The 14,925-nt window shown below is 41.5% G+C and overlaps 1 protein-coding gene across 4 annotated transcripts in view; it reads right to left on the reverse strand.

Annotated features, from left to right (window-relative positions):
• ptprt (protein tyrosine phosphatase receptor type T) overlaps nt 1-14,925 on the reverse strand; it is a 317,399-nt gene that overhangs the window by 156,084 nt on the left and 146,390 nt on the right. For all 4 annotated transcript variants that reach the window (XM_071493994.1, XM_071493993.1, XM_071493992.1 and 1 more), the window contains exon 11: nt 6,296-6,405. In XM_071493994.1, the coding sequence (XP_071350095.1) occupies nt 6,296-6,405 (110 nt within the window). The remainder of the gene's footprint in view (nt 1-6,295; nt 6,406-14,925) is intronic.

Here is a 14,925-nt window from a genome sequence, read left to right on the forward strand (position 1 = left end):
TTCTAATCGATGTTAGCATCAGCATCTGTTAAGCTAGCAGGAGTTCAGGAGAAACTCCACAAAGAACCAGCGGGGAGGGAGGCTAGCTAACGGGGGCGACCTGCGAGGCTTGAATGGTTTGATGAGGCATCAAAGAAGGGATTGACAAGGTCATGCTCTGTGTGTGTGTGTGTGTGTGTGTGTGTGTGTGTGAGTGTTCATCTGCTCTCAGTTCAGTAACCACTATATCTTACACGGGAGACGGCGTGCATTCATTTAGACCAATTAGAGTGGAGGCCTTCAGTTGTGCATCCAGCTAGGTTTATTTTCACAGCTGTTTTGGTTCAATCGTGGCTTTTTGTCCCTGCAGCGTCAATACAACATGAAAATGATAAGTATTTTATTGGAAAGAAACTTTTTGTCAAGTTTATTATAGAAAACTGACATTACAGATCAAAAGCTGCTCTGTTTTTAAACACAAGACATATCTGTCTGTTTAAAATACCCACAGCACAAACTTATGTATTCAAGCCCAACATTGCGAAATCCACCTAAGTGCAGCTAAATCCCAACGACCAGCTCGACTGACCAGCCTGAGAGCCAATTAAACTGCAGCACACCAGTTAAAGAAGATCAGAGTGAAAATCCTGCATCTCATTTAGTCCAATCTAATCTAAGTAGGAAAAAGGAAAGTCCACGATGTCCAGATCCTCCCAAACTCGCCACTCGCATTCGTTACTTTGGAGTAGTAGTTCACAGTGACCAACCCAGAGCGGAGGGCGGGATGGAGATTTCCTGCATGACCAGGGCTAAATGTCAGCTGAGGATGACATGCTGATCAGATCAAGTGCCAATTAAATGCCAGTTTAAGAAGCTTGCAGGAAAACCTTGCATTAAGTTGATTAATCTGCTCTTACTGGGTTCTCCAATCTCCAAAACCTTCTGGTGCTTAAAGAGTGTGTTAGTTTTGCTGTTTATTTATATTTAGAAATTTTAGATCTTACTTAGGAATTTAAAAAGTGGATGTGACACAATTATAGTTCACAGTGGTCAAAGACCCCCTTTGATGAAAAGCAAGTTTTTAACCTTGTTAACGTGCACATGATGTTTTTCCATAATAAAGACACATGATGAGTGAAATAATCAGTCGACATGACTGAGTGTTTCCACCTTGACCTGCAGTGAACCAATGAGAGTCTCATAAAAACAGATTGAGACAGTCAGGGATTCATACATCATAGAACCTAAGGAACCAATCCTGTCAACTTGTGGGGACGGGGGGTGGGGCTAAATACACATGAAACAGAGAGCCAGAGTTAGCATTAGCACAACGAATAACACTGTGTCAGCCGCTGCCAGTTACAAGCTAACAAACAACATAAACAAATAAAAGATGCTAACTACGCTAACCGTTGTGAGAAAATGTGAGAAAACCTTTAATTAAAGTTGGACTGATCTGCTGTCACTGCATCGCCCAAGCTCCAGAAGTTTCTGGTACTTAAGTGTGTTCTGCAGTTTACTCCTTAAATCTTGGGTCTTAAATGGGAATTGTGGAATTGAAAGAATGGGATATGACAGGATCATAGGTTACAGCATTTAAGGATCCACATTCTGTGTCTAAATAACATGTCAGGCCATTATTTCCTTGGCTATAATTCTGTGATCGTAAACAGTTTTTGTGACATGAATAGCAATAATGGAACTGCAGCGGTGGCAGATCCTGAGACTTTCAGAATAGAATAATCACTCTTGCTGTTCATCCATGAAAAAAAGAGTGATAGTTTTGTTCTTCGAGATTTTGTTCTTTAAATTATCATCAACATTTTCCTCTGTCCTCACCTAAAACTTCCTCCCCCCTCCATCATGTTTTCCCCAGACATCGTTTATCCTTTCTCAGATGAATAGAGGACAAGAGGGAGTGAGAGGCGGCAGGGAGAGTAGCGGTGAGGTGGGGGGGGCTTGGTCCCTTTAGATCTCACCCAGATGTTTCCTTTTAATCCTGTAATTAGCTGCAATTATAGTAATAGATAAAGGAGATGAAGTGATCATATTTGCACACTGAATTAATTCATGTAATCGTGCCATAGGATGAACACTGTCTCCGTCTGACACATTTCCAACTGCTCACTTGATGTGTTTTATCTCCTCTTGCAGTTCTCCCTTCGTTCTTCTCACTCTCCTTATCTCTCCTCACATTCTACACCTCCACCCATATATCTAACCCCCTTCCACCCCCACACCACCTCTTCCCCCCTTCCCTCTCATTGTTCTAGGTGTAATTCACCTGTCCAGAAAAGCGAGGGATACGCGGGAGGGTAAAAAAAAATGAAAACACAAGAGACAACAGAGCAGGATGGGACATGACAAGAGCCCCTTTAGATGTTGCAGATGATGCCTTTAATCCTGTCAATAGCTGCAATTATAGTAATTATCTCTAATAGCAGGGCATTGTGTTGAGGCTCTGATATGTTTAACAGATGATGCCGAGTCGTGCCGCCTCCACCGGGCGGAGAGGGCAGAGAGCTTAGATTCATATTAATGAAACCCACACAAAAAAAAAAATAACTGCAAAACCAATGATGGTCCCATGAGGTTCATACACTGCAGAGTGTTTTTTAAGCTCCAGGTCGAGGGCTAATGGAGGTCTCAGAGATGGTACTGAGTGGTCTTTGTACTACGTGGAAAGAGGAGAGAGACTGGAGATTGATGTTAGAAGGTAGAAAGGGCTCAGGAGAAAATAGAGGCAATTATATGGGAGGAAGATGCCGCCAAAATAAGATGTGCTTGTGTTACAAGATGTGTGAGGTTGTGTGAGATGATTTGAAAACAGCAGATAAAACACAAAATATATCTATAACTATCAGTCGAGCTGAAAAGCTGCTTTTGTAAATATATAAAATGGCAAAGAAGCAAACCAGCAAATGTTTGTAACTATTTATAATCCACTCAAAGTGTTAGAAGTTGTGTTGCCCTCCATAGAAACACAACTTCAATGCAAAGGTGAAGTGTAAAGTGAGGTGGGTCAAACCAGCTTCCTCTTAGCAATGTTCCACACATGTTAAAGAGACAAATTGACAGGTAAAGAATAAAGCTGCCATGCAAACACCTCCCATTAATGCCCCACGCCTTTAAGTGTAGTAAATAAAAATACATATAAAAAAAAAATCCAAAACATTTTCTGCTTCCAGCTTCTCAAAGAATTGGCTGCTTTTCTCTGTTTCATGTGATTGTAATTTAAACACCTTTGGGTACTGGATTCAACCATCACAAGAAATTGAATTAATTTGATTTATTTTAATTTTTTAGACTGAATGCTTAATTGAAAAAACACGAGATTAATCAATAATGAAAATTATTAAGTATAGCTCTAGTACAGGCTAGAAGAAAACTTTTCACTTAAGTTTGAGACATCAGAAGATAATTAGAGCAGAGAGTTTAGATTCATATATCAGAAATAAAATAAAATTTAAAGCTCCACACAGTCTAAAGGTAGATGTCCATGTGTTTGTGATTATACAGCAGGTCTAGGTTCTATATTAATACTGTGAAAGTATCAAAGCCTCAGTCCACAGAGAAATGCACACAGCCTGTATTCAGAAACTGAGCCTTAAAACCAGCCGTCAGGACTTCTGGAACTTTGTGATGCAGGATTTGCTTGTGTTTACCTAAAATCTGCTATATTTTTATTGGATCACTCAGAAAATGGTCAGCCAATCAGAAGAGAGGCCTGTTGTCACTAGAGCTCCAGAGAGAAGCCTGAGAGAGGAGATGTAAAACTACACTGAGATGGTTTTTGGTTCTTAAAACCACAGATATATCTTCTGATGAAGATAAACACTCCAGATAAAACATGGGAAAAGTGTAAAATACGGGAAACTCTAATACAAATAAATAAAATAAGATACTGAAGAGACAACATGTGTTTCATAATTGGAAATAAAAATAATTTAAAACTGAGAAAAAGAGGAGAAAAATGGGGAAAGTAAAACCTTTTTGTCCTGGGCTCAAATACATAGAGGTTTTTCAAACTCTACACAGACACACACACACACACACACACACACACCCTTACCCTAACCTTAACCATCACACCTGAGAGCCTAACCCTGACCCTGACCCTGACCTTAACCTAAACCTAATTCTAACCATAACTCTAAAACCAAGTCTGAACCCTCAACATGTGATTTGAAGGTGTCTCAAAAAGTGAGGACCGGCCAAAATGTCCTCACTTTCCCAAAATGTCCTCACTCTGTTAGTAAAATACTTTTTTTGGTCCTTACTATGTAGCAAGTACAAGTACACATACACACACACACACACACACACACACACACACACACACACACACACTAATAGCCCTGCCAGGTCTTGGTGTGAGGTAGCTCCTTGATGCAGTGATACAAGAGGCAGACAGGAGACAGAGAACAGGTCAATAATTCATTAGATAGAGGGCTCAACTCAACTTCAACCCAAATAAACCGTCTATAACCACATACACACACACACACACACACACACACACACACACACACAATGTACACCCACTTCCTGGGTCTGTCTCTCTATCTCACTAACTCCCAAACATTGTCTTAAGGAGTGTCAGGGGAGGAGTCTCTCTTCCACTCTCCCCACTTTTCTCCCTCCACCAGAAGTTACAGTCACACCTGCTCATTTCTAACTTCATGCGAGTGTTCATCTCTATTCCTGGATATAACACATATTTCATACCAATATGACCTGACAGTGATATGCTAAATATGACAAATGCTACAGTTTCCTTACCTGAGGTCTTACACATAGTTTCAAACAACTGTCCTGTTTTGAGTCTTGATTCAATTGATGAATGTTCAAAAATATAACAACTATACTTCAGAAAAATGACCCTATGACATGACTTCTTACCACAGCAATGCTAAAGAAATCCTTATTCATGTTTTCTTTATGAGCTGCTGTCCATGGTTTGGGCTGAGCCCCTTCGTTCCACTGAAGGGAATCTTAATGTCCAACCTCATTTATGGCCAAATGGAGCAAAGTTCCCAAAACTTTGACTGAACCTCCCCAGAACAGTGGGAGATGTTACAGCAGAAAAATAAACCCATCGATGTTGGAAACAGATGTTCTTCAATCACATGTGTGTGTGTATAATGATGAACATGGGAGACAGCTGTTTGTTTCCTGTTCTTTTACATGTCTGTTCCACAACCAGAGCAGGGTTAGAGTTACAATAACCAGGTTACTGTAACCAGAGGACGCCATACTCAGCTGCTTACAGGAGGACAGGCTCTGTTTTTGTGACTAAACCTAATTAAACAATAACCACTACATACATTTATCAAGATGTTTGTTAGTAACCATGACAACAAAGGTCTGGTCGGGGCGCTATTTCAGGAGGTGCTCCTATGGGTTGTATCAGTCGGGGACAGCTGGTCATTCAGGTTGGGGGACCTGCTGCAGCAGGTGTGTCAGGTGTGGTGGGACTGGGCAGTTGTTCCACTGTAATACATTTATAAACTTGAAATAAACTGATCACAACCAGGAATCTTCAAACAGGAGGAAAGTATGTGATTCAATGCAGCTTTTTGGTCTTGACACTGATTAGAAAACATCACATTCAAGTTAAAATTCACAATCTGAACAGTTCCAGCTGCAGAGTGAACAGAGTCAGGGTCTTACACCTCTATTCTTACTCTCGCTCTCATTCTCACTTACCCTTGACTTATCTCCTCTTACTTCTAACTGGATTCCTTCCTCCCTCTCTCACATGCTTCATTGTTCCTGTTCACTTGAAAAAGCTGCTCAACAAGTTTCTCTTTCCATCTCCCTTCTCTTCCCTTATTATCTGTGTCATATCTGTGTCATAAAATTGCGTGCAAATCAATTCTCTTCCTATCCACTCTCCCTCTGCCTCGTCCTCCATCTCTCACGTCCAGCTCGTCCAGCTGCTCCGTCTCTGCTTCTGAGCAGTTTGTGGTATGAGGGCAGACAGACAGATGCTGGTGTTTCTGCTGCAGTTGTAATACAGCAAAAAAAAACCTTGCTGAGAGGCCAGTGGAGGTGAAATGAGAGATCTGGGATGTGAGATCAGCATTAAACCTGGGATCAAACCTGCAACCCTCTGCTACACACAGTCATAGCCCAATGCTTTCAATCCAAAATGTTATCAGTGTTTGTTAAAAAATAAAAAGCTCTCTTTTGAATGTCGCAGTAAATACTAATGTCCTACATGCTGATTGTAGATAATATTATCTATCCACCTCCAAGTTGTGATTTAAACCAATAACCTGAATCAGGTGCTTGTTAAAAGGCTTTGACTGACCTCGTACAGTGTGATGACCCCGTTGGTCTCATTGGGAGCTTTCCACTGCATGTAGATCCTCTCTTCGTAGGGTGTATTCTGCAGAGATTCCATCGGTACAGAGCCAGGCACTGCAGACACACACACACATTACGATGCATTAGAACATAAATACAGTAAGTGCTCAAATTCACAGTCTCTACTCAGTGCAGCAAAAGTTTTGGCAGTTTTGTTTTTTATTCCCTCCAAAGAAAAGGCCACAAAAACACAGCAGAGACAACTGTGCCATTGTACGTGATCCAGATCTTGATTGACACTCATCATTTTCAGGGTGTAACTTGCTGTTGTCTGCAAAAGGGTTTTTCAAATGCACGCAGCCTGTATTCAGAAACTGAGCCCTAAAACCAGCCATCAGGACTTCTGCAACTTTGTGATGTCACAACAAAGCAGTCACTGCCCTCAGCCACACCCCAAGCCCCGCCCACCTGAATCCACCATCCAATTTTGGTTTCTCTGAGTGTTTACCTGAAATCTGCTATAATTTTTGAGAGGCTCAGATCCTCTCCTCTGATTGGCTGACTGACCTGTTGTTACTAGAGCTCCAGAGAGAAGCCTGAGAGAGGAGATGTAAAACTACACTGAGATGGTTTTTGGTTCTTAAAACCACAGATATATCTTCTGATGGAGATCAACACTCCAGATAAAACACCAGAACCTTTAAAGACCAACAGGCAGGGGAAGAGGGTAGAATGAAAGTGGAGGAGAGGAAGAAGTGAGGAAGAAAGGAAAGAAGAAGGTGTATATTAAATTCCACTTCAGTTCCTAATAATTTAATTCTGTTATTTAACTGCAGCAGTTAGCAAGCTTCAAATATCTGGGAACCTACTCATCAGGAACATTGAGTTTCCCAAAATCTAATTTTGTTTTTTTTTCTTCCTGTGAGGCAGGATGAGATTCAGAGAAATTTACAATGAATGACATTTACAATAATTAAGTATGACATGATATTCTATTACATTTCTTATATTGCGAAAGGCTGGATTTTCATTTGTAGTATATATTAGTTTTTGCTGACAAGAACTGAACTCAGCTTCTTTGCATCCAACACAGACTGTTGATTGAGGTTTTATAAAACTAGACAGAAATGCAGCTGAGAGACATTTTTAATATGAGACATGGTTTGAGTTAAGTCTTCATCAGTTGCTCAATTACATGAAAATGTTGTAGATTATTACTTTCTGTTGAACATAATCTCCCGACGAATGCAGTGTGAGAAAAGTTCATCAGAGCTTCTGCTGGGTTCATAATCAGCTTTCTGATGCTTCACAACACACGTCAAGGTAAGTTTAACCACAACCAGCTTCCACTCTCAGGTATTGCTGTAATATGGTGAAATTAAAGCAGCCTCATCCTTAGCCGAACAGGAGACAGACAAGCTGTAATGATGTCGTGTAGAGATAAATCTTCAAGCAGCCCTGTGGACGGTGAATAATGGAACAACTGCTGAGACAGAACTGGAGCAGCCTCTGTGATTTTCTCGGGCGGTGGGCACATTTTCTGACTCGCAGCCGGGAGCCCTGCATTCAAATCAAACTCATTTGGTTGGAATACCTCAAACGAAAAGTTTATTAGCTTACAAAGTCAATTACTAATTCAATGTCAACGGGCCGGTGGCCTCCTGTCAGGAGAAAACTTTCACCTGATGTCTAGAAGCTGTGGTTTCCAGTTCAGGGTCTCAGTGCGGTTTGTACCTGTTTGCACAGTGAGACTGTGTTTTTCTGTTGTTCTGCCTCTTTAATCAACTTGCACTTGAAATGAAACAATGACTTTGAGATTGAAGTGTCAACTTTAGGCTTTAATTTGAGGCTGTTCAAAGCCACATCAGAGGAAAACTACAGCAGCTGCAGTCCTTTTTCTACACACTCCACTGATTTCAGGGAAAAGAAAGAATTTAATTGGACGGAATAACAAACTTTCTAAAAGTTTCATATTTGATATTTGATTGCACATGTTTTGCAGTGGCTGAGGTTTAGCACTGTGGCGATCCCTGCTGTTTGTGTAATTCATCTTGGTACCTGCAGCATGTTCATCGGTGCCTTCTGGTGACACCTGGGCCCTGTGTTCACCAGCCTATAAATCCAAGGCCCCGTTAATCATTCTCTCTCTCTCTCTCTCTCTCTCTCTCTCAGGCACCCTGTTGGTGATGTGGCAGCCTGAGATTCTTCAGTTATCCTTTGTTTATCCTGTGCATCCGACACCCACACACACCCTGCACCTCACACTGATCCTTCTGCCATTCACGCTCCATGCTTTGAGAGTCTTCTGTTATATAAATTACCTGTGTTAATGTTTAAAAAGGTGTGTCCCCCTCCTTGTCATGGCTGCAAGAGCTGTGATGCAGCTGTCCTCAGGTGACACGTGATTTATTCTGATTTCTCAGTCTCACCATCATCTGCTATCATCTGGGCCATGTGGCAACAGAGAGCAAATGTTCTACCTACAATCAGTACAAACCTTCATTAGTTCTGCTCAGCAGCCAGTTGTAGCATAAATTTTGGTCACTGGGAACTGAGGATAACTGGACTGTATAACACACTGAGACCATCCAGGTGTGGGACACCTGCTGCCACAGGGACGCTACGACAGGAGAAACTCCCATGGGTCGTATCAGGGTTGTCCAGGTTGGATGAGTTGAATACACTGGATAAAATTTTTAAGTGTGACTATATAAAAAGTGAACGTCAGCACAATAGTCATGTTACATTTCAAATCAAATGTGTTGGAGCCAGAAAAAGTCCTGGATTTGTCCGTGTCTGCAGATATTTACTGAGCAGCGTCATGACGACATCGCTGCACATCTCTCCTGCCATTCACGCAAACCGCGAGGGGCAGACAGGTTCACTGCTGCACACAGACTCTTCACTCATTATAGAAAAATCTACCTAGTAACTGTGTGTGTGTGTGTGTTTTCAGGCTGCCACACAGGCTTCACGAAGGCTTACAAACAGAGAAGTGTCAGACTCCTCGTGAGGGAGTCAAACTGTCAAAAACACACACATTCACACACAGTTACACACCAGCACATCCACACCTAGCACTAGAACAAAGACACACAACAGTCTGCAAAGACACACACACACACACACACACACACACACACACACACACACACACACACACACTGAGGGGTGTGAATTGTTCTCAGTGTTGAGGAGAAGGAGACAGACAAGGCCACGAAGGACGAATAACTGCAACGTGTTAAAATGTGTGTGTGTGTGTGTGTGTGTCTGTGAATCTGCTGCCTCTCCTGACTTCTTATTTTTGTTCCTCACTTTCATCCTCACCATCATTTGGCAGTTGCAGGAATATTTTCTGCCGTGACCTCTGACCTTTAATCTGTTTGCTGGTTTGCTGTGCATAGTGTTGCTGATGGAGGAAGTTAAGCTCGATCAGCTGTTGCACCGTTGCGGATGAGACTTCCCACTGAAGGCAGACAGCTTTAATTTCTCCTTTGTCTCAGGTGAGAAAGTTTCCTGAACATTGTGAACATTCAGCTTTTTGCAGCTGCAGATTGAATCCAGCAGAAATGCTCCACAGCGTCTCCTCTTACGCTCCAGAGCTTGGAGCCATTATCCATCTTTCTCCAAAACATCAAGCAGCTTTAGGATGACCTCCGGTGTGGGATTTGTGGGGGGGTGAGGGGATGGGGGGTTCAAAGCATTCCTGCTACTTTTTGTAAGTGATGAAACTGCACGGCCTGACTGAAGATAAGATTTACTTTATTGTCACCTTAGGGAAATTTGTCCTGGGCTGAGCGTTGCTGCATCACAGTTATCTCCAAACAAGTTTAAGCACACCCTCGCAATCACTCACACAACGTAAAAACATGCACAAAAAAAGCTTCTTCTATGTTATATATCATGTTTTCAAAAACATTAAAAATGCTTAATACCAGTAACAACATTATTCTTTGCTCTTCTTGTATTACATTGTGGTTGCTAATTTTCTGTTTTTGTAATTATGATTATTTTGTCTTCTTGTCTCACTGCAGACAAAAGAAGGACACAGGTAAGGCCACGAGTTAAAGGTGAAAACAGAAGCATAATTCTTTATTTCCCTGAGTTCACTGCTCAAACTAAACGTCTTTACATTTTTATATTTATTCACACATTTGCGTAACGCACTGGACACACTGTGCACCATATTAACCTGACAGCTGCACCCAACAGCTCTGTGCAATTTAGCTTCATTTGATGGCGCCTTGCCTACAGATGGCACTGAAGTGATGTGAAGTTCATTTAAATGACCACAGTTCGGTGGTTAATTGAGTCATTGTGTGCGATGCGTTTGACATTTTTAGCACAATTCATCTTCAGATCACAGATCTGAGAACAAATGTGTTAATATTTTTAAAAGTGAAATAACTAATTTAGCAGTTGGTGCACTGTTAGCTGGTGTTATATATTGTTAATGGTATCAGGGACAATTTCTCATTTTTATACATATTATTAAAACAATAAAATATTTAAAACACTTTCAGTGATGACTGCACAGCAGCAGTGGAACCACTCACTTGCCAGGTGAGAAAAATGTGACAAAACCGTGTTACCACATTTTGTAACAACATTATTGAAAAATGTTTTGATCTCAAAGTCAGAGGTTAAAGTCCCCACATGAATCCCTGTGAGTCAAAGATATGGACACACACACACACACAGTCTCACAGACTGTCAGAGAAGTCTGACAGAAGAATATTATGATTAGTAATTCTAAGGTGTTGATTAAGGCCCCAGCCTGTGGAGCATATCAAATTACCCTAACAAAGAAACACAATTAGATGCTGCCATTTTTATTCAACACCTTATCACTCACTTTTGTGTGTGTGTGTGTGTGTTTGTGTGCACACTCTTGTCTTTTATGATACACAGTGTCTACCTGGATGTCTGGGGGGTGCCTTTGTGTGTGTGTGTGTGTGTGTGTGTGTGTGTGTGTGTGTGTGTGTGTGTGAGAGCCACCTATGACTCACAGTGTGTACCCTGACATTGGCATGCTGCTTTTCAATGTGTATGCATCATGACTCACACACTTGCGTGTGTATCCACTGGATACTTGCATGTGTGTCCTTCTGTCTGTGTGTGTGTCTGTGCATGTGTGCGTGTGTGCATGTGTGTGTGTGTGTGTGTGTGTGTTGCTGTGCACCGTGGGGGCCGAGACAGAGCAAAACAGGCTTCATTGAAAAGATAACAGCAGCTGTAACACATTAATCATAACTTGATTAACTTCCACCGTGCTGCACAATGAATGGCCTCCTTTATTAAACCAGCGCTCTCTTTCTCCCCCCCCCCCCCCCCCCCCCCCCCCCGTGATTCTTCATTCAATTCAAATGTGTTTCCTCTCCTCTGGCTTTCATTCCTCTATCGGCCCTGATCCATGTTCTCATTATGATAAGCAACAGACTGGCTGTTGGTTGTTTCTATGGAAATTTTTACTTTTATTCTTTGTTCAGAGCATCAACCTTTGTAGCAGCTACTTGTGAGCAAAAAGCATATTAAGAGTGAGGGTTATGAGTGATGGTGGGGATTATTTGCATGATGCATAATGAAGCTAGCAAAGAGTATTTTGCAGCAGCTAAGTGGCAGTTTAGCAAAATAAAAGTCTTAAATTTCTCCTGTCTCTGTAGTGGCTGCCAGGTTTATGCTTTTACAAATGAATGAACCCACCAAAGCAATCAGAAGAGAGGATCTGAGCCTCTCCTCTGATTGGTTGACTGAGTGATCCAATAAAAATACAGCAGATTTCAGGTAAACACTCGGAGAAGCCAAATCCTGCAAGGCTGGATGGTGGGTCCAGGTGGGCGGGGCTTCGGGTGTGGCTGAGGGCGGTGACTGCTTTGTTGTGACATCAGAAAGTTCCAGAAGTCCTGATGGCTGGTTTTAAGGCTCAGTGTCTGAATACAGGCTGTGTGCATTTCTCTGTGGACTGAGGCTTTGATACTTTCACAGTATTAATATAGAACCTAGACCTGCTTTATAATCACAAACACATGGACATCTACCTTTACACTGGGTGGAGCTTTAATTTAACTCTGTTAGTCATTTTGTAAGATTTTTTTTCCCTTTCAGTTGATCTGATTTTGGGATGAAACACCTCATTTAGTCTCATGTCCACATGTAGAAACGTGCTGTAATCCTGGTATCTCAGTATTTTTTACAGAGCCGTTTCTCTTCTTCTTCTTGTTCCAGATTTCATCATTGTAGATTAAATTCTCCTCCTCAGGACCAAATAAACACATGTTGATAAAGAGCAGCAGTTAGCAGCTGTGCTCCTGCACTGGATTAAGATTAAATTACACATTGTGATATCAGGATTACAGGACACACGTGAATTAGTTTGCATGATTTGAGATGACTGTGTTTTCCTTCTCTTTTTTAGGACGCTGGGACTGTTTGCTCCCAAACACAGGACGTTATATGATACAGAAACCTGGTTTTTAACATGTTAAAATCCTTCTTTTAACATCCAGACAGTCTCATCTGCAGCAACACATCAGTGCCTCCACAAACAACAGGCGACAACAAACACAGCATTCCTGCAGCGTTGTAAAAGTCAAACGCCTTTGAAATACTAAGATGAAAATCTATGTTGTTGAAGATTTGGTTTAAGGAAACATAAAACAATGCAGCACCAACAAAGACCAAGTTAATGATGAACAGTGAATCTTTCTCTCATTCTGTTTTTTTCGCTTGAAACTTTCCTCAGAGGTTCCTGGATTGAGAGCATCCTGTGATCCTCGATAAGGCCAAATAAATGGTTAAAACGATTAAAAACCCGTAAACGAGCGCACTCCCACAACTAACTGCACTTTGATGAATTTGCCTTTTAGAGAAGTGACAGCTGTTGAGAAACAGATAATAAAAGCTGATGTCTCTGATTGTTGTTTTTCTCATGCTGTTATCTCAGAAAAGGCCCCGCACTCTGAGGATAAAAGGATTATTAAATCTCAATGACTGTGATTGTCCTCGTAGAGAGAGGAGTTTTTCTCTCTGATAGAAAACAGGAGGGTTTAGAAGAATATAAACATGTCACGAATATAGAGATTTAAGATCTGTGTTTTAATATTTAATATCTGCTGTTTGACTTTGAGAGGCGCTTAACCACTGATAGGATATCTACCCTGAAAGATTAAAACAACATGAATTAAGCCATTATCAGCAGCTTGGAGGTTATTATTGCTATTTAAAAAAAAAAAACACTTTGCACTAACTTTTTCTTTGTAAACCAGATTTTTTAATGTTATTGAGCAATGTGTTTATGAGTGGAGCCCTGTTTTTGTTTGTGGGGTACAATACACAGGTGATGCGATTTATCCAGATGTTTTCATGCTATTCCAGTCTTCACTTGCAGGCCGCAGAGGATCTGGAGGGGTTAAAGGTCTCATACAGTATAAATGTCCATGTGTTTGTGATTATAAAGCAGGTCTAGGTTCTATATTAACACTGTGAAAGTATCAAAGCCTCAGTCCACAGAGAAATGCACACAGCCTGTATTCAGACACTGATTTGGTTTCTCTGAGTGTTTACCTGAAATCTGCTAAATTTTTATTGGATTATTCAGAAAACAGTCAGCCAATCAGAGGAGAGGCTCAGAGCCTCTATTCTGGTGGTGAGACAGCTCCACCGACTTCCTCTGACACATATTTGATGAATAGAGGCCTGAAGGTGAAGCCGCTGTGTTGAGCTGACCTGACAGCTACCTGACAAATAGGTGTTCCATGGTTAGGTTAATAGGCTGGTGTGTACAATAAGTGGACATGACATTTGTCTCTGAGGCAAGTGTCTGTGTGTTTGTGTGGATGTTTGTTTGTCTGTGGCTTGAAATTGCCTTTTGCTTTTATGAGCTGCAGGAAAATGGAGGACAAGGAAGGAAAATGGACATGAAGACACAAAAACCCAAACACAGACTCACACATATACACACACAAACATGCATTGTGTGCAACAGTTAAATAGTCTCCTGCACAGCCCGACCTGACAGTGTGCACAAGCAAGTCAATGAAATCATTAAACAACTACTACCCTGTAATTTTTGTGGGCATTTGAAATATGTGTACAATCTGTGTGTTTGTGTGTCATTTTTTTATATAATAAAAACACATGATGAGTGAAATAATCAGTCAACACCGTGACTAAGTGTTTCCACCTTGAACTGCAGTGAACCAATGACAGTCTCATCAAAACAGATTCAGACAGTCAGGGATTCACACGTCACACAACCGAAGGAACCAATCCTGTCAACTTGTGGGGACGGGGGGCGGGGCTAAATACACCTGAAACCTTGTCAGTACAGAGAGCCAGAGTTAGCATTAGCACAACCACTAACACTGTGTCAGCCACTGCCAGTTACAAGCTAACAAACAACATAAACAAATAAAAGATGCTAACTATGCTAACGGTTCTGATCCGTCTGCTAGTCTCTGATTCTGGTCTCAACAGACTCCTCATCTGAGTCTGGGTCTGACTGAGGCTCCAACATGAGGCTGAGTCTCTCTGATGTTTCCTCCTCTAACATCTTCATCCTCTCTGCTCTTTCACCTGGACACCTGGAGCCAGCAGTTGGTGGGCGGGGCCAAGGCCTGATCCAGGTTTCTCAAT

This window comes from Trachinotus anak, unplaced genomic scaffold, assembly GCF_046630095.1.
Source record: "Trachinotus anak isolate AG129_WGS33_773 ecotype Australia unplaced genomic scaffold, CSIRO_AGI_Tana_v1 ptg000013l, whole genome shotgun sequence".
NCBI lineage: Eukaryota > Metazoa > Chordata > Actinopteri > Carangiformes > Carangidae > Trachinotus > Trachinotus anak.